Source organism: Nerophis ophidion, linkage group LG07 (assembly GCF_033978795.1).
Source record: "Nerophis ophidion isolate RoL-2023_Sa linkage group LG07, RoL_Noph_v1.0, whole genome shotgun sequence".
Lineage (NCBI taxonomy): Eukaryota > Metazoa > Chordata > Actinopteri > Syngnathiformes > Syngnathidae > Nerophis > Nerophis ophidion.
In genome coordinates, this window is record NC_084617.1 from 68,402,355 (window position 1) to 68,425,678 (window position 23,324).

General features: G+C 40.8%; 1 protein-coding gene across 3 annotated transcripts in view; it reads right to left on the minus strand.

The window, feature by feature from the left end:
* Positions 1-23,324, minus strand: part of ppp3cca (protein phosphatase 3, catalytic subunit, gamma isozyme, a) — a 79,957-nt gene that overhangs the window by 14,272 nt on the left and 42,361 nt on the right. For all 3 annotated transcript variants that reach the window (XM_061906969.1, XM_061906968.1, XM_061906967.1), the window contains exons 5-12: positions 17,473-17,618; positions 17,207-17,346; positions 15,302-15,379; positions 15,124-15,218; positions 14,911-15,036; positions 7,604-7,681; positions 5,871-5,955; positions 2,893-2,990 (exon numbers count right to left, since the gene is read on the minus strand). In XM_061906969.1, coding sequence (XP_061762953.1) covers positions 2,893-2,990; positions 5,871-5,955; positions 7,604-7,681; positions 14,911-15,036; positions 15,124-15,218; positions 15,302-15,379; positions 17,207-17,346; positions 17,473-17,618 — 846 coding nt within the window. The remainder of the gene's footprint in view (positions 1-2,892; positions 2,991-5,870; positions 5,956-7,603; positions 7,682-14,910; positions 15,037-15,123; positions 15,219-15,301; positions 15,380-17,206; positions 17,347-17,472; positions 17,619-23,324) is intronic.

Genomic DNA, 23,324 nt, shown 5'->3' on the forward strand with positions numbered 1-23,324 from the left:
TTATTTGAACTAAGCAAAATTATCTGCCAATAGAACGAGAACATTTGGCTTGTCAAGACTTTCCAAAACAAGTAAAATTAGCTAACCTCAATGAACCCAAAAATACCTTAAAATAAGTATATTCTCACTAATAAGTGCACTACTATATGAGTACATATTTTCCATTGTTTTATTGAAAATAAAACAGCAAAGTCCATTTGGCTGTCATCTGTTTTAATATGAGACATAATTGTGTCAAAGTCATGATTTTTTTTTTCATGCTTGAAATAAGAAATAATTACTTAAAAGTAGTTCTATACTTGTGAGTGTTGATGACACAGCTTTGCAACAGTTGATACTCTAGTTCCAAGCATGTTTTACTCAATATAGCTCATCAATTCTCAGCAACAAGCTGTAATATCTTACTGAGATCATTTAGGACCAAAACCCTTAAAACAGATAAAACAATAACATAAAATCCGCTTAGTGAGAAGAATTATCTTATCAGACAGAAAATAAGCAAATTATTTGAGATATTTCATCTCACTTAGATTTCAGTTTTTGGTGAGCTGGAGCTTGTGAAAGTTAATTTGGGATTATAAATCACACTTCTCACCTTGATAGTAAAATGATGTGGACAAGAACTGAGGAATTTGTACACTTTGACAGCCAACTGGCAAAAAAGACCTGAAAAGATGAGTCGTTCCACCTCCTTTTTTTCCACAAGGATTATGAGTCATTGTTCATCTAAACGGTAATATATCAACATCCTAACAGTCGTCATTCCAGTGAGAGCAGACATTGTACAGTAAGGGATGCTTTATGTTTGTTGGCTCCCATGATGTCTCCAGTGAGCAGTAATCAGTGATGATGTGAACGGTGTGCTGCGTTTTTTAAGTTAATGTGCCGCTGTTTGCCTAAAATTGAACAAAATAGGTAAACAATAAATGTTATTAGGAATGTGCCTGTTACTACATGACATGTATACTTACAGAATGCATATAAAACGTTGATGGTAGTGTTTTTAAGCGCTTTATAGGACGAATAGAGCGACTCCCATGGGCTTTATTGTAAGCAGCTTTTTGCCTGCATTTATCTACTAGTTCAGTGGTTCTCAAATAGGGGCACGCGTACCCCTGGGGGAGCTTGAAGGTATGCCAAGGGGTACGTGAGATATTTTTTAAATATTCTAAAAATAGCAACAATTAAAAAAATTCCTTTATAAATATATTTATTGAATAATACTTAAAAAAAATATGAATTTAAGTTAAAAACTGTGAAAAGAAATGCAACAATGCAATATTCAGTGTTGACAGCTAGATTCTTTGTGGACATGTTCCATAAATATTGATGTTAAAGATTTGTTTTTTTGTGAAGAAATGTTTAGAATTAAGTTCACGAATCCAGATGGATCTCTATTACAATCCCCAAAGAGGGCACTTTAAGTTGATGATTACTTCTATGTGTAGAAATCTTTATTCATAATTGAATCACTTGTTTATTTTTCAACAAGTTTTTAGTTATTTCTACAAATTAGCAATATTTTGCACTGTTATACAATTTAATAAATCAGAAACTGATGACATAGTGCTGTATTTTACTTCTTTATCTCTTTTTTTCAACCAAAAATGATTTGCTCTGATTAGGGGGTACTTGAATTAAAAAAAATGTTCACAGGGGGTACATCACTGAAAAAAGGTTGAGAACCACTGACTAGTTAGACTGTGTTGAAAAAGGAAAACCATATGCATGCTCGTCTTACCAAAAGGATTGTGACTGAAAGGAAAAAAATCCCCCCAAAATAGTGCGGATCCCCTTTAGTAGCATTTACCTTATTTTACACTTGTATGATATGAATGGACATTTTTTTTTTTGAATTACTCAAACAGATTGTGTTGGACAAACCTTATATTATTATAGCTTGTGAACAAAATCTTAAGACCAGGCAAAAAACGACAAGTATTCACATGTTGCACTTGTGCATTATAACCAGATAGTAGGGAAAGCAGCAAAAAAACAAAAAGAAGAAACAGAATCAGAAAATGAAAATAGGCTATTCATTTGCTATCAGCAGCTTAAGACCATAACGTTAAAAAGTCCACATCTGGCTTTCAAGTAGTTGTCAATTGTTCACTTTGGACATGGTACTGTAGGATTGCAAGGACGTTTTGAATGTGCCACTGCTGCACAGGTTGGACGTAACAACACAGTGGTTTTACATTTGTTAAGAGATTCTCGGACCAAAAAGGCAAGTCATATATCCAAAAAATGTCACCTGGGTTAAAGCCAGAGGACAGTCTGAAGATATGGGACCGTCCTCAATCCATATTTAGGCTCAGACTGATGCTGACTGCAGCCTAATAATCTAAATATGACAGTATCTGCCAGAGAAGGGTTAAAGATGGAACTTCAGGTTGTGCAGTAGCATCAATTGACAGGTCTGTGAAGATGTATCAGGCTTGGTCTTTTGTTGAAAGAGCCAGATGCCTGCAGTAACAGCTCAACATGACCAGACAAAAAGCGAGGCTCTCCTTAAAATCCTGTAGCAATCCACCAGCACTTGGTGTGAATACTTGTTCATTTTAACATTTTGCTCAGGAGTTTAAAGAAAAGTGTAAGTAGAGCACAAATTTGGCATTTTTAAATGGATCAAAGTGGTGCGCTCATTTTACAGGTCATTTTCTACCACCGTGCTCACATTTACCTTAACAAGTAGTGTGATATCTTTATCATGACTATGAATTTATTTAACAGTGATACCACTTTATGGATACCAAACACAACAAACAAACAAACATCCTTAGTAACAAAGTAGTGAGGGAACATTATGGGGAATGAATGGTCACCCACAACAAATGCAGCTGGTAAGAAGGCAGAAAGGAGGAGGCAGACTGCAGACAAAAGCACACTTACCGGTTTGTAAGGTCTGCTTGCCACCTGACAGCACTCCCACGGGAAGCGTTCCGGTCGGAGTCAGGCCTTTAAGAGTTAATACACTCTCACTCTCCTCCCTGGAGACACAAAACAAAATAGAAAAGGTGCACATTTATCACATTATGGCTGGAGATAGAAGAAACAATTAATGGCTCTGAGGTTGTTTTGCAATAGAGTCTAAATCAAGGGCTAACAACCCATATGACACTTAGAAGCATGATGGATCATGTGGAAGGCTATTGTTTAATTCTAAGTTAATTGCATTAAAAATGTTGTTTTTAAAGGCCATTCCATCAAATCAGTTCCATTTGCGACACCAGGAAATGAACGTATTATAAAATCACTGTATATATATATATATATATATATATATATATATATATATATATATATATATATATATATATATATACATACACACACATACATATATATATACACACACATATATATGCACACACATATATACACATGTTATATATATACACACACACATATATACATATATGTATATATATACACGTTATATATATATATATGTATATATATATACACACACACATTCATATATATGTATACACACACGTATATATATATATATATATATATATATATATATATATATATATATATATAGCTTAGATTAAACTACCTTGAAGTATTTGTTGATTGTGCCAGTTGACGAGGAAATAATTATTTTAATGCTTCTGAAATGTTGTACATGTGTTACTCCTTATTCCAGCTTTACTTCAATTTCAAGAAAACCTGTTTGAAAGCAACTAGAAAAAACTATTTGAAAGTTGTGTACCTGGGTTTTGATTCAGTTCTGTTACTCTACACACTATATTCCCTCTAAAACATGTCGACTATTCCACAAGTCACATGGTCTCTATAATCAATCATATTTCAACTATTACTCAGGAGGCTTAAATTCTCAGCACAGCACAGTCCTGTTGACTAAATTATAATGTTTTAGTCATTAGGAACCTTGAGATGGGCAAATTCATATTTTTGATAGTATGATATGTCACATTAAAAAAATAGTACTGAGATTTTTATTTTGAGTTACAACAAGCAAATTGCACAATAATGCTGGAATAACCCATAAATTGCACAATATACATTTATAGTAATGAGTTGGTATTTTAAAAACCACGGTATTAAAATTGTCAGAATAATGCCGTGATGTGTGATGGTAAACGAGAACTAGGAGTACACCTGCCGGTGTACATTTTTTCTTACATTATTGAGTGAGCCAGCCTGAGAAGCAAACCAAATTTCACATAATCCCCTAAGCAGTACAGCTCAGTAAAAGATGGCAGGAAACAGAGGACCAGAACGGAAAGCTCAAGTTAGTGGAACCTCCAGCAAAGTTAAAATCAAACGTCTGGACGTCTTTTGGCTTAGCAGTTAAGGGAGAAAGGAGGAGAAAATGTGACGGACATGCACAATACAGTTTGCGGATATTGCCAGACCGCGATTGTCTAGAACTCTGGAAATACAAGCAACATAAGAAGTCACTTGATTCATTATCACAGGAAAACAGGTTGACACAAAACCAATATGTCAGGCAGGCCAAACATCAATTAAGTTGTCTTCATGACAGCATGTCAGTTTAAAAGACTATAAACTGAAAAGTTCTTTACATTTGCTTGTTACTTGAAACACTGTTCTTTCCCAGTTCTTTGCACTTTCAAAATAAATCTTGGTAGTAATAAATAGGGTTACGCTCCAGCCATTCCCGTGACCCCGAGAGGGACAAGCGGTAAAAAAAAAATGGATGAATGAGCATTAGGTTTGTGTTTATTTACAGTAAGTGTGATTTCCACACTAAGGCATTTTTTACAAGTTGTCTTTTTTTTTTTGACATTCCTGCAATAATATCGTACTGTGGCCTATTTAATACCATGATAATATTGTACCGTGAGATTTGGATATTGTTACATGCCGAATTTACAATAATGTCTCATATTCCTAGCCAAATATCAATCAATCAATCAATCAATGTTTACTTATATAGCCCTAAATCACTAGTGTTTCAAAGGGCTGCACAAACCACAACACAAACCACTACGACATCCTCGGTAGGCCCATATGCAGAAGAGAATATTGAGAAAAAAAAGTTTAGAATTTGACCAGTTGATTTTTTTTGCACTTGTTAAAAAAAATTAACATATAAGGGCACCAACACAAATCCAAGCAGAGGACACAACCATACTTGCCAACCTTGAGACCTCCGAATTCGGGAGATTGGGGTGGGCGGGGTGAAGGGGGGAGGAGTATATTTATAGCTAGAATTCACTTATATATATATATATATATATATATAGAAAGTGCAATGCTTTGCAGCCAGTAACACAGCCTTTGAAGGAGCATAGGCATGGGCAGCATCTGTGACATTTGATTTTGCAGGAAAGGAGTGAGTTTAGGGTTGAATTGTCCATCCTCATTTTGTCACTATCTTTTTTTGGACATTACTACTTGCCGTAGTTTTGAAGCAATGCATGATTAGATTCCGGTTGTTGTGTGTCAGTGTATTAACGTGCCGGCTGGAATAAACACACGCTGAGAAATAGCTCCATGCCTGCCTACTTTATGGGTTATAGATAAACCTATGGATAACGGAGACATATATAATGGTCTCCTTCTTGTTGTGTATGCAGTTGTGCACTCTCCAAAAGCCATAGATGTTATAACGTGACTGGGCCGGCACGCTGTTTGTATGGAGGAAAAGTGGACGTGACGACAGGCTGTCCTCACTCAGGTCCGAATGGAAATCGTGAGAAATTCAGGGAAAATGGTTGTCCCGGGAGAGGCACTGAAATTCGGGAGTCTGCTGGAAAATTCGGGAGTGTTGGCAAGTATGGACACAACAAACATGACTGCGCTTCTCACAAGGCCCAGACACACAGGAGTGTAACATCACGCAGAAGCACAAGGAGAAAACGTGGTCAGACCTGAGTACTGAGAAGACCCGAGCCATTTTCCCCACTGCACGGATCTTGTTGCGGATGACCTCCTTACGCATTGCTGTGGTGCCACCTGGGAAAAAAACAGCACATCGTTGTCACACCAAAATACTTGTATTCATTTCACCAATGTGGGGAAGTTAATGCATTCCTAAAGAAAGGATTTATTTGAGGTTTCAAAAAATAGTTTGATTATAAGCGAGGTAACTATTCTTTGATGGAAAAAAAACACATATTTATTTAAGTTTATAAAGCAAAACAAACACTGCTTAATAATAATTTCAAGTGATGTCATTAACAAAGTCTTCACATCTCAGAATGTTGTATAAAAATGTCCTCACAGTGTTGGTATTCGTCACAGAGTTGACCTAAATTGTGACCCTTAAAATGTCTGCTTTGTAATCAAAAGGTAAACTGCTAACTAGAGATGTCCGATAATCTCGTATAAATGCAGAATATATGCGGATCATCAGAACGCCCTCAATAATGGAAGAACGATGCACATATAAATACTGAGCCCATGCAGTGTGATTCAGCAAGACTAAAACTCAACTGCGGCTGCTATTTTGAGTCTTCATTTAGCACGTCTGAAAAGTATGTGCAAACTGACACAGTTATGCACACGACTGCGAGAAAGCAGGCGATAGCGCTGCAGCTCCATCCTACATAAGTATGTCAACATATAAGGAGTAGAGATGTCGGATAATGGCTTTTTTTGCCGATATCTCGATATTTTCCAACTCTTAATTAGCGATCCCGATATCAACCGATAACGGTATATACAGTCGTGGAATTAACACATTGTTATGCCTAATTTTGTTGTGATTCCCCGCTGGATGCATTAAACAATGTAACAAGGATTTCCAAAATAAATCAACTCAAGTTATGGAAAAAAAATGCCAACATGGCAGTGCCATATTTATTACTGAAGTCACAAAGTGCATTATTTTTTTTAACATGCCTCAAAACAGCAGCTTGGAATTTGGGACATGCTCTCCTGGGAGAGCATGAGGAGGTTGAGGTCGGCGGGGTTGGGGGGTGTATATTGTAGCGGCCCGGAGGAGTTAGTGCTGCAAGGGTATCTGTGCATTTGTTCTGTTGTGTTTATGTTGTGTTACGGTGCGGATGTTCTCCCGAAATGTGTTTGTCATTCTTGTTTGGTGTGGGTTCACAGTGTGGCGCATATTTGTAACAGTGTTAAAGTTGTTTATACGGCCACCCTCAGTGTGACCTGTATGGCTGTTCACCAATTATGTATGCATTCACTTGTGTGTGTGAAAAGCTGTAGATATTATGTGACCGGGACTGCACGCAAAGGCAGTGCCTTTAAGGTTTATGGCGCTCTGTACTTCTCCCTACGTCCGTGTACACAGCGGCGTTTTAGAAAGCCATATATTTGACTTTTTGAAACAGATACCAATAATCTCCAATATTACATTTTAAAGCATTTATCGGCCAATATTATCGGCAGTCTGATATTATCGGACATCTCTACTGGTAATATATTCAACTGTTTAGATTGTTTGGTCGATGGATAGGTTCTGTTCTCTACTGTAGGTATCAGCACTGTCTATTGACTGGTGATCTGTCCAGGGTGTACCCTAGCTCTCACCTGGCTGTTGTTCAATTTCCAATTTTGACAGATTAGCACAAATGGCTGAACATATCTAGGTTGCTGTGACTGGGGAGTTGTGTTCTTACGTCAGTTGCGGTTAGCTTACCTTCATAGAGATCGTCTCCTTCTGACATGAGCTCATCGTCCGAGCAAATGTTGAGCACATTCACCAACATCTCTGTCACTGTGGGGAGAGTAAACATTTAAACATCTGCTTGGGTGTTTGGTTTGATCCCCAACCTCCTAACTCTATTAAAAAAAACAGGCAATAAAGCCCCATCGGTTTTGACAAAATTGTTCATGTTAATGTTAATGTTTCAAAAAAGGGACGGCGTAGCTCGGTTGGTAAACCAGCTGTGCCAGCAACCAGAGGGATCCTGATTCGATTCCCCAGCTAGTCACGTCCGTTGGGTCCTTGAGCAAGACCCGTCACGCTTGCTCCTAATAGGGCCAACAGTGTGTGAATGTGTGTGTGTGAATGGGTGGATGTGGAAATAATGTCCAAGCGCTTTGAGTGCCTTGAAGATAGAAAAGCGCTATACAAGTATAACCCATTTATTCTAAAAAGAAAGTCACAAACATCCATCCATGCATCCATCCATCATCTTCCGCTTATCCGAGGTCGGGTCGCGGGGGCAGCAGCCTAAGCAGGGAAGCCCAGACTTTCCTATCTCCAGCCACTTCGTCTAGCTCTTCCCGGGGGATCCCGAGGCGTTGCCAGGCCAGCCGGGAGACATAGTCTTCCCAACGTGTCCTGGGTCTTCCCCGTGGCCTCCTACCAGCTGGACGTGCCCTAAACACATCCCTAGGGAGGCGTTCGGGTGGCATCCTGACCAGATGCCCGAACCACCTCATCTGGCTCCTCTCGATGTGGAGGAGCAGCGGATTTACGTTGAGCTCCTCCCGGATGGCAGAGCTTCTCACCCTATCTCTAAGGGAGAGCCCCGCCACCCGGCGGAGGAAACTCATTTCGGCCGCTTGTACCCGTGATCTTATCCTTTCGGTCATGACCCAAAGCTCATGACCATAGGTGAGGATGGGAACGTAGATCGACCGGTAAATTGAGAGCTTTGCCTTCCGGCTCAGCTCCTTCTTCACCACAACGGATCGATACAACGTCCGCATTACTGAAGACGCCGCACCGATTCGCCTGTCGATCTCACGATCCACTCTTCCCCCACTCGTGAACAAGACTCCTAGGTACTTGAACTCCTCCACTTGGGGCAGGGTCTCCTCCCCAACCCGGATATGGCACTCCACCCTTTTCCGGGCGAGAACCATGGACTCGGACTTGGAGGTGCTGATTCTCATTCCGGTCGGTTCACACTCGGCTGTGAACCGATCCAGTGAGAGCTGAAGATCCCAGCCAGATGAAGCCATCAGGACTACATCATCTGCAAAAAGCAGAGACCTAATCCCGTGGCCACCAAACCGGAACCCCTCAACGCCTTGACTGCGCCTAGAAATTCTGTCCATAAAAGTTATGAACAGAATCGGTGACAAAGGACAGCCTTGGCGGAGTCCAACCCTCACTGGAAACGTGTCCGACTTACTGCCAGCAATGCGGACCAAGCTCTGACACTGATCATACAGAGAGCGGACTGCCACAATAAGACAGTCCGATACCCCATACTCTCTGAGCACTCCCCACAGGACTTCCCGAGGGACACGGTCGAATGCCTTCTCCAAGTCCACAAAGCACATGTAGACTGGTTGGGCAAACTCCCATGCACCCTCAAAAACTCTGCCGAGAGTATAGAGCTGGTCCACAGTTCCACGACCAGGACAACCATGCCTCCCTAACTGATACTTTGTAGCGAGATTAACTTATATTATAGTCTCAAATATGAGTTTTTCTTAGCATATTCCTGTTATTTGTTGTTTTTAACATTTAAAAGTATTTTTTTGGTTCAATCATTGTCCTCAGATCGATGGATCGATCGATCGATCGATGGATAAATAGATAGATAGATAGATACTTTATTGATTCCTTCAGGAGACTTCCTTCAGGAAAATTAAAATTCCAGCAACAGTGTGCAGAGTTGAGATCAATTTAAAAAGTAAAAAGTAAATAATGGAGGTATAAATGGAAACAAAATAGAAAAGTACTACAAAAAGAATAAAAATAAAAAGCAACCATGGGAATAAAAAATATATAACAGTAAAATAAGAATATAACAAGAAAAACTAGGCAGTAGTGACCATGTTATGAAAAAGTATTGCACTGTTATTGTTTTGCATCCCCTGTCCTCCTAGTACCCCCTTCCCCCCGCCCCAGAGATGTGGTTTTGTTTCACGTATTTGTTAATTTTATGACAAAAAAAAATTAAAATCACTGTTGTTATTGAAGGTTATGTTACTCAAGTAAGTTGCCAGGGTCAATACACATTTTGAGTGTTTCAATATGTGTATTATCCCATTTTAAGTTGAAAAAAAAAGAAAAAAAATAACGTTGATTTTGAGAGCGTTACAACAAAGCAAATGGCAGTAATTTGGTGAAAAGGCCCTCCATGCGCAAAAAACAAGATATTAAACGGCATAAAACTTAAGGGCAATAAATTACATAAAAAGTATTTCAATCATAAGTACAAACAAAACACTTTCTTTTAAGTCTACCTTTTGACTACTTTCACAGATCGTGTGAGCTCATATATATTGTTATATGTTTTATTTTATTTCCATTTGTACCTCCATTATTTACTTTTTCAAGTTATTTCTCAATTCTGTACATAGCTGTTGGAATCAAAATGTTCTTGAGGGTACTCTCTTGAAGGAATGGGTTATACTTGTATGGCGTTTCTCTACCTTCAGGGTACTCAACGACACTATTTCCACATTCACCCATTCACACACACATTCACACACTGATGGCGGGAGCTGCCATGCAAGGCGCTAACCAGGACCCATCAGGAGCAAAGGTGAAGTTTCTTGCTCAAGGACACAGCGGACGTGACGAGGTTAGTAGAAGGTGGGGATTGAACCAGGAAAACTCAGGTTGCTGGCACAGACACTCTCCCAACTGCGCCACGCCGTCCCTAATCTATCTATCTGTAACAACCCAAGGTTTCTCCGAGGTTTCTCATAGTCATTGTCACCGACGTCCCACTGGGGTGAGTTTTTCCTTGCCCTGATGTGGGATCTGAACCGAGAATGTCGTTGTGGCTTGTGCAGCCCTTTGAGACACTTGTGATTTAGGGCTTTATAAATAAACATTGATTGATCGAGCACATCTTACTGCAAATATTTCAGATTTTTTATTTTGTTCAAACCTATTCTTGATATTTTTTGGCCTAAGTCAAGTTTAGAAAATTAATTTATATTCATGTCTAACATGTATAGCAGTGTAGTATTTGTCTTATTTGAGCTATTATGGTGTGGCGACTAATAAAAGCTAATCACCACGCCAGACTTCCATTTCAGGGTAACAGTAACTTCCACTGTCTAGCGACACAGTAAGGCGCTTTATTTTCATGTCAAGCGGAGAGTGTATAACTATTTTGTTTTTCTTACTTCTGTCCCACTAATAAAACATTTCCCCCATGGTGAGCCTTTTACTTTTACAACATCGAGACCAACGGAGCAGGACTCAAGGGGACTGGGCGCACCAGTTGATGCCAACTGCTGCTATTGTTATGCACGGCACTTGCCAAGTGGAGATAACAACTATTGATGCACTTCATCTTCAACATTATTAACACAGCTCCACATGTCATTCGTGAGCCTTTGACATAAGCAATGCGAAATAACACCTCCGCTTTGACCAGGGGTCTCAAACTCAATTTACCTGGGGGCCACTGGACGCAGTCTAAGTGAAGCTGGGCCGCGAGAAAATATTTCTTAAAAAAATGTTTGCATACTCCTCAGCATGTCTAGTTGAATAATGACGTTTCAAATTGTATTCCAACTTTCTCTGTGCAAATAAGACACGTGTGCTCTCAACAAAGAAATATTGCATCTCCCACTTTTCCTGGAACTGTCTTTGCTCATCACTAACCCTTCTCTTCACTGGAGGCTTTAAAAAAGACATGTTTGGGGTTGTGGAATATATTTGTATTTAGCCGACGCACAGAGAATAATGTTATTTCCGCAATGTGTGTCGTTCCGCTTTTCCTCCCTACAGCAACACGGCGGATAATAGCCGGGAAAGTACCGGGATAGCAAGCGCAAAAAAGTGATGGGTCCCGTAGTCAAAGAAATATATGTAGTGTTCATGGTGTGAGGCAATGCAAACTAAACAATAAACAAACAAATAACGGTTTTAATTGGTCCAGGTTATCGGGGACTGTTATTACTGACGGACAGGCACGTAAGAAAACCCTCGTCTCCATGGCAACGTCTCTGTCGCTTTCACTCATTTGCCGCTTTTCCACTAATGCAGAGGTAGGCAACCCAGAACGTTGACAGAGCCATTTTGGACTCAAATAACACAACGCTGTCAAGTGCCATTTATATAAAACTGATGGGCCGCACTAACATTAAACTTTCATATTAAGGAGGGGGCTGTAATTGGCATGCTGGCCGCCTGTCTGAAACCCCTGATTTAAATGAAGCGGTGTAAGGCGGCACCAATTTCCAATTGTAGTCATATTGTAGTCTTAGTAGACCACACTCAATAAGCCCACTAACAGTAAAAAGACATGTTTGGGGTAGTGGAATATATTTGTATTTAGCCGACGCACGGAGAATAACGTTATTTCCGAAATGTGTGGCGTTCGGCTTTTCCTCCCTACAGCAACAGGGCGGTCGGCGGATAATAGCCGGGAAAGTACCAGGATAGCGAGCGCAAAAAAAGTGACGGCTCCCGTAATCGTCAATCGTGTGAGGCAAATCAAATTAAACAATAAAAAAAACAAATAACGGTTTGAATTGGGGGACAGTTATTACTGACGGACAGGTGTCGCGGTGTGACTGCAGCCAGGCACGTAAGAAAACCCTAATCTCCATGGCAACGTCTCTGTCGCTTTCACTCATTTGCCGCTTTTCCACCAATGCAGGGGTAGGCAACCCAGAACGTTGAAGGAGCCATTTTGGACCCAAGTAACACAACGCTGTCAAGCGCCATTCATATAAAACTTGCGAGCCGCACTAACATTAAACTTTCAAATTAAGCTGGGGGCCGGAAAATAACGTCTTGCGTGTCTGAGACCCCTGGCTTTGACTGTCAAGTTGACCAGGTCTTTGCAGAACACCACACACCTGTGGTTTCGTCACATCGAGGCGGCATGGCGTAGTGGGTAGAGCGCCCGTGCCAGAAATCTGAGGGTTGCAGGTTCGCTTCCCACCTATTGACATCCAAATCGCTGCTGTAGTGTCCTTGGGCAGGACACTTCACCCTTTGCCCCCGGTGCCGCTCACACTGGTGAATGAATGATTGGTGGTGGTCGGAGGGGCCGTAGGCGCAAACTGGCAGCCACGCTTCAGTCAGTCTACCCCAGGGCAGCTGTGGCTACAGACATAGCTTACCACCACCAGGTGTGAATGAATGATGGGTTCCCACTTCTTTGTGAGCGCTTTGAGTATCTAACAATAGAAAAGCGCGATATAAATCGAATCCATTATTATTATCATTATCGAAGCCTAGGTCTATACATCAATCTTTCTTTCTCCCGCTTGCTTGGCATACACATTTTAAATGTTGAACCTCAAGAATCAGCATGCCCACATCCATTTGTGTCAACGTGGTGACATTACGTCTGAAAACCTTTCACAATTAGGATGTTTCAAAGTGTAAAATATGATCTGCCTTAATGACAAACTATTTTCTTTTGAAAGTAAAAGATTGTTTATTTTGTGCTTGTGCATAACTTCCTGTCCAACCCCGGTTTACTTTAGCTAAATTAAACCGGCGTGTTGCGGCGGCCGGCAACAATAGAAGCCCTGCGTATATTTAGCGCAGCGATGCGAAATGTTCCGTGGGCGGTGGAAACGGACACATTGACTTGAATAATGCCGTTGCCGCAGCTAGTTTGGCATCCTGTGAAAATCAGGGGTTAAGCTAATCAAAGTTTTCTTTATCCATCCATCCATTTTCTAGCGCTTATTCCTTTTTGGGGTCGCTGGCGCCTATCTCAGCAACAATCGGGCGGAAGGCGGCGTACACCCTGGACAAGTCGCCACCTCATCGCAGGGCCAACACAGATAGACAGACAACATTCACACTCACATTCACACACTAGGGGCCAATCAACCTATTCCCTGGTGCATGTTTTTGGAAGTGGGAGGAAGCCGGAGTACCCGGAGGGAACCCACGCATTCACGGGGAGAACATGCAAACTCCACACAGAAAGATCCTGAGCCTGGGATTGAACCCAGGACTGCAGGACCTTCGTATTGTGAGGCAGACGCACTAACCCAGGGGTGTCAAACTCAAATACAGAGTGGGCCAAAATTTAACACTGAACAAAGCTGCGGGCCAAGGATGAACAAATTAACCTTTTAGGTGGTAGCGTGTATTGTAGCGTCCCGGAAGAGTTAGTGCTGCAAGGGTTTCTGGGTATTTGTTCTGTACAGATGTTCTCCCGAAATGTGTTTGTCATTCTTGTTTGGTATGGGTTCACAGTGTGGTGCATATTTGTAATAGTGTTAAAGTGGGACGGCGTGGCGCAGTGGAGGAGTGGCCGTGCGCAACCCGAGCGTCCCTGGTCCAATTCCCACCTAGTACCAACCTCGTCACGTCCGTTGTGTCCTGAGCAAGACACTTCACCCTTGCTCCTGATGGGTGCTGGTTGGCGCCTTGCATGGCAGCTCCCTCCATCAGTGTGTGAATGTGTGTGTGAATGGGTAAATGTGGAAGTAGTGTCAAAGCGCTTTGAGTACCTTGAAGGTAGAAAAAGCGCTATACAAGTACAACCCATTTATCATTTATTTATACAGCCACCCTCAGTGTGACCTGTATAGCTGTTGACTAAGTATGTTTTGCATTCACTTATGAGTGTGTACAAGCTGCTTATATCATGAGGCTTGGCCGGCACGCTGTTTGTATATCGGATAAGTGGACGTGACAACAGGTTGTAGAGAACGTTAAAGGCATTGCCTTCAAGGCACCGCCCCCAATATTGTTGTCCGGGTGGAAATTGGGAGATATTCACGAGAATGATTGCCCTGGGAGATTTTCGGGAGGGGCACTGAACTTCGGGAGTTTCCCGGGAAGATCGGGAGGGTTAGCAAGTATGAACTTTATACAGCGGCACCGCCTCTGTATAATACCGGCGGGCCAGCTCTAATGTTAATTTGATATTGCCTCCAGGGCCAAATGAAATTTGGCCCGCGGGCCAGAGTTTGACACCCATGCACTAACCCCTCTGCCACCGTGAAGTTTTCTTTAATTGTAGCACAAACTGAAGCATGTTATTATTCAGTTTAAAGTGTAAACCGTGTCAGGTAAACTATTTTTCTAACCTACAAAAGTCATACCTTTCTCCCCGACAAAAGGCAAAGACCATGTGAAGACGTCCATAAAATTGGGCAACCAGTAAGGGTGGGGGGAACAGTTGAACTGTCTGATATTCATCACGTTGTTTTCGTATTTTAATACAGCAGCTGCAGCAAGAGATCACACAGAGGACGAAGTCCAGGGATTAAAACATGTCGGGGAATAAAAAAAAAACCCTTACGAGATCAACAAACCTTTGTTGTTGTAAACATCAAGGTAATTTGGAGCTGAAAAGATTGTGATTAATGAAGGGAAGCCAGTAGTTTGACTTTTTCTGTACATCCGATATCTATTGGGCCACAAAACAAAAAAACTCATCAGACATTTTACCAACCATGGACATTTTGTCAGTAAAATCCAAAACCAACTTACCCTGCATCTTGTGCTTCATGGGCTCTAATTACTGACAACAAGTTATTATTTACCAAAAAGTCACAGACAGCTGAGTAACTGCAAAGAGAGAAAAACGAGACATAAATCAATCTTGTTTAAATGTTTAGCTCAAACTATTTTAACAGGCTACTATTACTTATTCAGGCACACATAGGGTAATGTTCAAAAGTTCACCACTAAATCAGTTATCCGAGGCTACATGACAAAGTGTGAATGTAGTGCTCGGGTAAAGACATTTATATACACTAATAACGGGAGAGAATGCCCTATTGATTAGAAGCATTTACAAACCCCGTTTCCATATCAGTTGGGAAATAGTGTTAGATGGAAATATAAACGGAATACAATGATTTGCAAAAAAAAAACCCGACATATTTGATGTTCAAACTAATAAACATTTTTTTTTTGCAAATAATCATTAACTTTAGAATTTGATGCCAGCAACACGTGACAAAGAAGTTGGGAAAGGTGGCAATAAATACTGATAAAATTGAGGAATGCTCATCAAACACTTATTTGGAACATCCCACATGTGTGCAGGCTAATTGGGTGCCATGATTGGGTATAAAAGCAGCTTCCATGAAATGCTCAGTAATTCACAAACAAGGATGGGGCGAGTGTCACCAATTTGTAAGGAAATTGTCGAACAGTTTTAGAACAACATTTCTCGACGAGCTATTGCAAGGAACTTAGGGATTTTACCATCTGCGGTCCGTAAAATCATCAAAAGGTTCAGAGAATTTGGAGAACTCACTGCACGTAAGCGATGATATTACGGACCTTTGATCCCTCAGGCGGTACTGCATCAAAAACCGACATCAGTGTGTAAAGGATATCACCACATGGGCTCAGGAACACTTCAGAAAACCACTGTCAGTAACTACAGTTGGTCGCTACATCTGTAAGTGCAAGTTAAAACTCCACTATGCGAAGCCAAATCCATTTATCAACAGCACCCAGAAATGCCGCCCGCTTCGCTGGGCCTGAGCTCATCTAAGAGGGACTGATGCAAAGTGGAACAGTGTCCTGTGGTCTGACGAGTCCACATTTCAAATTATATTTGGAAACTGTGGACGGGGTGTCCTCCGGAACAAAGAGGAAAATAACCATCCGGATTTTTATAGGAGCAAAGTTCAAAAGCCAGCATCTGTGAGGGTATTGGGGTGTATTAGTGCCCAAGGCATGGGTAACTTACACATCTGTGAAGGCACTATTAATGCTGAAAGGTCCATACAGGTTTTGGAGCAACATACAGTATGTTGTCATCCAAGCAATGTTGTCATGGACGCCCCTGCTTATTTCAGCAAGACAATGCTAAGCCACGTGTTACAACAGCGTGGCTTTGTAGTAAAAGAGTGCGGGTACTTTCTTGGCTCGCCTGCAGTCCAGTCCTGTCTCCCGTCGAAAATGTGTGGCGCATTATGAAGCGTAAAATACGACAGCGGAGACCCCGGACTGTTGAACGACTAAAGCTCTACATAAAAAAGGAATGGGAAATAATTCCGCTTTCAAAGCTTCAACAATTAGTTTCCTCAGTTCCCAAACGTTTATTGAGTGTTGTTAAAAGAAAAGGTGATGTAACACAGTGGTGAACATGCCCTTTCCCAACTACTTTGGCACGTGTTGCATGAAATTCTAAGTTAATGATTATCTGCAGGAAAAAAAAAATGTTTATCAGTTTGAACATCAAATATGTTGTCTTTGTAGCATATTCAACTGAATATGGGTTGAAAATGATTTGCAAATAATTGTATTCCGTTTATATTTACATCTAACACAATTCCCCAACTCATATGGAAATGGGGTTTGTACGATACTGTTTATTGGATATTTGCCATGTCCTCATATCACATATGTTAGAAGGGACTAAATGATTGATTCTACCTGAAAAAGTAGGAGCATCCTCTGACAGAGTTATGGTTGAAGTGTTCGCTTGTCTTTTCACTGCCGTAGTCTTCACCGGGGTCGGCCCAAATCAGATCACACATTGGTCCGAACGCTGGAGGCTCCTTAAATCTATCTAACTGTTTGAAAATACAGATTTACAAATTGTGCACATACATTTGTAAATTCTGGCAATAAAACACAATATGATATCACAATCTAATGTGATCGTATGATATTGGACTATTCCACAGTATGTCACTTACTTTCCTTATGTCATCAAGGCAGTTGATTTCTGGTGAGAGCCCACCGTGGACACACAAGAACTGTTGGTTAAGCAGGGCAGCAAGGGGCAGGCAGTCAAAAGCCTCCATACAGGCATCATAGACCCTTTCTGAGTACTTAATTTTACCTGTCAGAAACACAGTGAGAGAGCAACAGCATGTGATTAAATGACTGCTATACATTGACACAAACCCTGCCCTTAAAGGCCTACTGAAACCAACTACTACAGACCACACAGTCTGATAGTTTATATATCAATGATGAAATCTTAACATTGCAACACATGCCAATACGGCATAGTTTACTAAATTGCAATTTTAAATTTCGCGCCGAAGTATCCTGCTGAAACGTCGCGGTATTATGACGCGTGCGCGTGACGTCACGCATTGTAGAGGACATTTTGTTCCAGCACCGTTCCCAGCTATAAGTCTGTTTTCATCGCATAATTCCACAGTATTCTGGACATCTGTGTTGCTGAAACTTTTGCAATTTGTTCAATGAATAATGGAGACGTCAAAGAAGAAACCTGTAGGTGGGAAGCGGTGTATTATGGCCGACTGTAGCAACACAAACATAGCCCGTGTTTCATTGTTTACATTCCCGAAAGATGACGGTGAAGCTTTACTATGGAACAGAGCGGTCAAGCAAACACGGTTGGATTGGACCACACACACAAAGTACAGTGAATTCTGCAGCGATCCTTTCGAAAGATCGTGTTTCGAAGAGGGTCCCTTGCGAAGGGCAGAGATGGGCATCGCCCCCACCCGTTGACTGGTGCTGAAGAAAGGTGCGGGGCCGACCTTCAGGTTATACAGGCATGACCATATAATCTCACTGAACTACTAACACAATAAGCAGATAAGGGATTTTCCAGAACTATCCTAGTTAATTTGTCTCATAACATCTGAATCGCTCCCAATGTTTTGTCTTTTTTTATTTTTTTCCTAGTCCTTCACTCTCACTTTCCTCATCCACGATTCTTTGATCCTCGCTCAAATTAATGGGGAAATCGTCGCTTTCTCGGTCCGAATCGCTCTCGCTGCTGGTGGCCATGATTGTAAACAATGAGGATGTGGGGAGCTCAACAACCCGTGACGTCACGCGCATATCGTCTGGTACTTCCGGTACAGGCAGGGCTTTTTTATACGCACCAAAAGCTGCAAACTTTATCGTCGATGTTCTCTACTAAGTTTTTTCAGCAAAAATATGGCAAAATCGCGAAATGGGCAAGTCTGACACATAGAATGGACCTGCTATCCCCGTTTAAATAAGAAAATCTAATTTCAGTAGGCCTTTAACCATCCGAGAGATAAACTTTAGCAGACCACAAGGCCTCAGTTGAGGTCCAGCATCAGTGACCTCTGACCTCAAATGAGCATTTAGATGACATGACAAAAAACTTCACATACACACATCATTATCAGCATTATCATCTTGTAAAAAGTAGAAGAATCAAAGTTATTATCGGTGCAGAAAACAGACCAGCTATATTCACTTCCTGGTGGTTCAGTGATGGCATACATTTACGAGTGTGTGGTGCTGTCTTCTTGCCAATATGTCGCATGCCACACACAGAAAACAAGCTGTCCGTTATAGTGCAAACCATGCACACAAATTGCAACAATTGATTAGTAATGGGAGACGCTGGTGCATCAATGTTGTGCCGGAGGAGCCGGTGTGAATGACTGCCTCAGCTCATTTGCAGCAAATGTCATAAAACTGCTTCTGCGGTATCTCTTGCACACAGCACTGCAGATCAGACTGGGGTCAGGAGACACAAAATCATTACAGGGACAGAACAGGCAGGACAATGTCGCACAGGAAATGCCAGTTGCAATCACACAAAATTTCAAGCCCTGTATTATCGACTGTAATATAAAACATGTATGAAATATTGATGCAATACAATGCTTGTAGATGTACACATATGTACGTATATTGCATACAGGAAATTGCATCTTTACCAAGCAAAAAAAAATTCACATGCTATACACTATGGCAGGGGTATTTAATATAATATCGGCCTGTCTATATTATCAGCCGATAAATGCTTAAAAAATAATATCGGAAATTGTCGGTATCGGCTTAAACAAGTAAAATTAATGACTTTTTTAATTGCCTTTGTACGTTAAAACACGGATATTAACCCAGTCAGCAGCCCCTCCCCTCTCTTCCTCTCCCACACACAACACAGGAGTTGACGACTGCAACATGAGAAGTTTACTGGCGACGCTTGAAGACCTCATCAAACCGCCGTGAGCGCAGCATAACAACAACAACAAGAGTGTGTTGTTGCCGGTGCTGGAGCCGTGGCTAACAAGCGAGCTTGCTCGGTGACTGACTAACAAAGGAATGTCTATGGTTTGGGAATATTTTAAAGTGTGTCTGACGGATAAAAAACTGGCAATTTGCAATGACTGTGAGGAAGAACCAAGACGTCTTCCTTTAATACAAGCAATTTACTGTCTGACAGTTCAACTAAAAGGCTCTTCTAGGTGTGTAGTCACACTTAGATCTCTTTAACACTTTCAAACAAAAAAGGCCCCTGCTCCCCCTGTCGCAAAAGTGTAAAACTTAGGTACATTTTAAATGCATTGGCCCCATTTTTGGCTGCAACCCCACAATAAGCTAGTACTGTATTTTCCGGCCCATTTGGTTCACTGGATTTTAGTCAAGTCTATTTTCATATATAAGGCACACAGGATTATAGGGTGAATTAAATGAGTCATATTGTTGTTGTTTTTCTAAATGTATAAGACTGGTGGTCTACATAACATGTAATGGTGGTTATTTGGTCAAAATGTTGCATAGATGATGTTTTACAGATCATCTCTCTAACAGTCGCTTCAAGATGCGCCGTTTTGTGAGCGAGCGGTCTTATTTACATGCCTCCACTTCGACAGCGTCTTCTCCTCGTCATCTTTGTTGTAGCGGTGTAGCAAGGACGGGAGTGGAAGAAGTGTCAAAAGATGGAGCTAACTGTTTTAATGACATTCAGACTTTAATTCAATCAATAACGGAGCAACATCTCCTCATCCGTGGCTCACTAGTGCAACAACAATGCCCGAAATGTGTCCCGTGAAAAACCGTATGACCGAAATGCTCTAAGTGAAGTGAAGTGAATTATATTTATATAGCACTTTTTCTCTAGTGACTCAAAGCGCTTTACATAGTGAAACCCAATATCAATTTTTTACATTTAAAGCAGTGTGGGTGGCACTAGGAGCAGGTGGGTAAAGTGTCTTGCCCAAGGACACACGGAAGTGACTAGGATGGCGGAAGCGGGGATCGAACCTGCAACCCTCAAGTTGCTCTAATGACTAAAGTTCCTTGGGTGAATTATGTAAAATCACTACACCTGTAGTTTTTAGTGATTCCATAGAGAGGTATAAGTTACAACTGTACACTACTTTATATTAGAAATGGCAACAAAAGAGGATGAATGTCCAATAACAAGAAGATAGACAAAAAAGAACAAACTTATTGACTATGGGGTCGGCATGAACTACAAAGGGGGACACGCGCAAATTTTCAGGATTTATGCAGATCCCAAATACAGATTAGCAGGTAGCAGACGGCAAGAAAAGTTGCTTTGGCATAATATTGCGTAACAAAACGCCGGATAATACGTCTTACCTTATACAGACACACCATAATAATACTCCTATGTTGAAGAACAGTACAATCCCTCAATCATAGCTTACCAAAGTCCTACTAAAACATTTTGATAGATTTTTGAGCACTGTGTGTAATGTTCTATATTTTCAATGGAATATATAAAATGTTGGTGTTTACTTGAGTCATATCGCAGTCCACACGTATCTCTTATGTGTGAATGCCATCTACTGGTCACACTTATCATTACACCATGTACCAAATAAAATAGCTTCGAGGTCGGTAAGCACAATCAAAACTATTCCGTACATGAAGCGCACTGGGTTATAAGGCGCACTGTCGAGTTTTGAGAAAATGAAAGGATTTTAAGTGTGCCTTATAGTCCGAAAAATACGGGTAATTTGTAAAAAACTTAAGCACAGATTAAAGTTTTTCATTGATTTTATAGGAGCACTTGTAATTTAGGTTAGGTTTGATAATACTGTATGTCTGTGAGTCGTGTGGCTTCATTTAACATGAACCATTTCAATCTCTAGTTGTCACTACCTCCACAGCTCAAGAGTTTGCACTCTGATATGTACATGATTCAGCCAAAATGTGTGTGGGTTTTTTTTTTAAATAAATTACAACATTAGCACTTTTAGTCCCTAAACTAAACCCCTGATTTTTAATGAGTAGGGCAGTAAAATTGGACCTATGCAAGACATTTCAGTAGGCTGGTTGCAAGACAATTAATATTAGCTTGTGAACATTAAGGCAATATATTCACTTAAAAATTATATCTAAAATAATATAAACCGATACTTTTGATACAATGTTAATTTTACATTACTATAACATCTGGCTCTCATAATATCTTCTGAAAACAAATCTGGCCCTTGGACAGCCCACTGCTGTAAATAACACACTTGGTATTTCCTAATAAAGAAGTAGAAGTGGGTGCTGCCATTTGTTTATTTTCACAGTACACAGCAGTCATAATGTCGTGAGGGAGGACAGTAGAAACTTCTTTTTGTTCGCCTCAGGAGTTGTCCAAGTCTAACATTGTAAGCCGGCCTCCAGGAAGTCAAACTTCAAGGCTGTTCTTATTATCACACTGATTTATTACACTGTTGGTGTCGGTTTGGGTCTCTCAACACGCTTCATAAAACTACAACTGCGTTGTGAGTCAACTACCGATCTTCGTTGCAATCTGGTGGGCGTGTCTCCCATCTCCCGCTGCCCCAGAAGTACTCAGGCACACATTGAACACACAGGAAAGGGGGGTGGATGGTCAAAATATTGTACGAAGTGTACATTAGGGCTGGGCGATATATCGATATACACGATGTATCGCAGGTTTGTCTCTGTGCGATGTAAAAAATGACTATATCGTGATATTCGAGTATACGTACTCACGCAGTTGCTTTTAGCTGCTGGCATTAAACGACAGACTCTTCTTGCTCTTTCCTGTGTCTCCTTCTCACAGACAGTAAGCGCACCTTCTTACATACGTACGTCACATACTGTCACATCATATGTCACATACGTATACGCCCTTGCGAAGCAGAGAGGTAACGGCATGGGAAACGTTAGCTGTGATGCTAGCAGAGCCGTGCGAGTGGTAATACGAGAGAAAGAAGGTGCAAATGAAGGAAGAAATAATTCCCAAGAAAAACAGTAGGGGGTCCTAGTCTGGCGGTGGTTTGGCTTCAAGTGGGAATATGTCGAACAGACAACCGTAAATTTGTCAAGTGTGGGCCAAAAGCGTTGCTATAAAAAGTAGCATTACTGCTATTATATAGAAACATTTGAAAAATCACCTGCTAGAGAATGAAGAGTGCTTACTACGCATGTCAACATCATCGTTCGGTGCCACACCATCAAAATACAGAGGAAAACATTTCCAGATCAACACCATATGAAAAAATTAGTCAACAACAGAATTTAATAACGTCCACAGTAACCTACAACATAGCGAATGACGAACACTATTTGATTTCCTATTATGCATCTCATTTTTATTTGACACCAAAAAGGTCTCTGACAATCTTGCACTTTCTGTTTTGGAAATGACATGAACATTTGTGCCATTGCTTAATAACTGTTTAATAAATACAGTTTTGGTCAATTGACTTTGTTGTGATTTCTTTCTCTGCATGAAATCTCAAAATGAGCATATATTAATGCAGTATGAACAAGAATGTTTAAATGTAGATACAGAATCATTATACTTCTT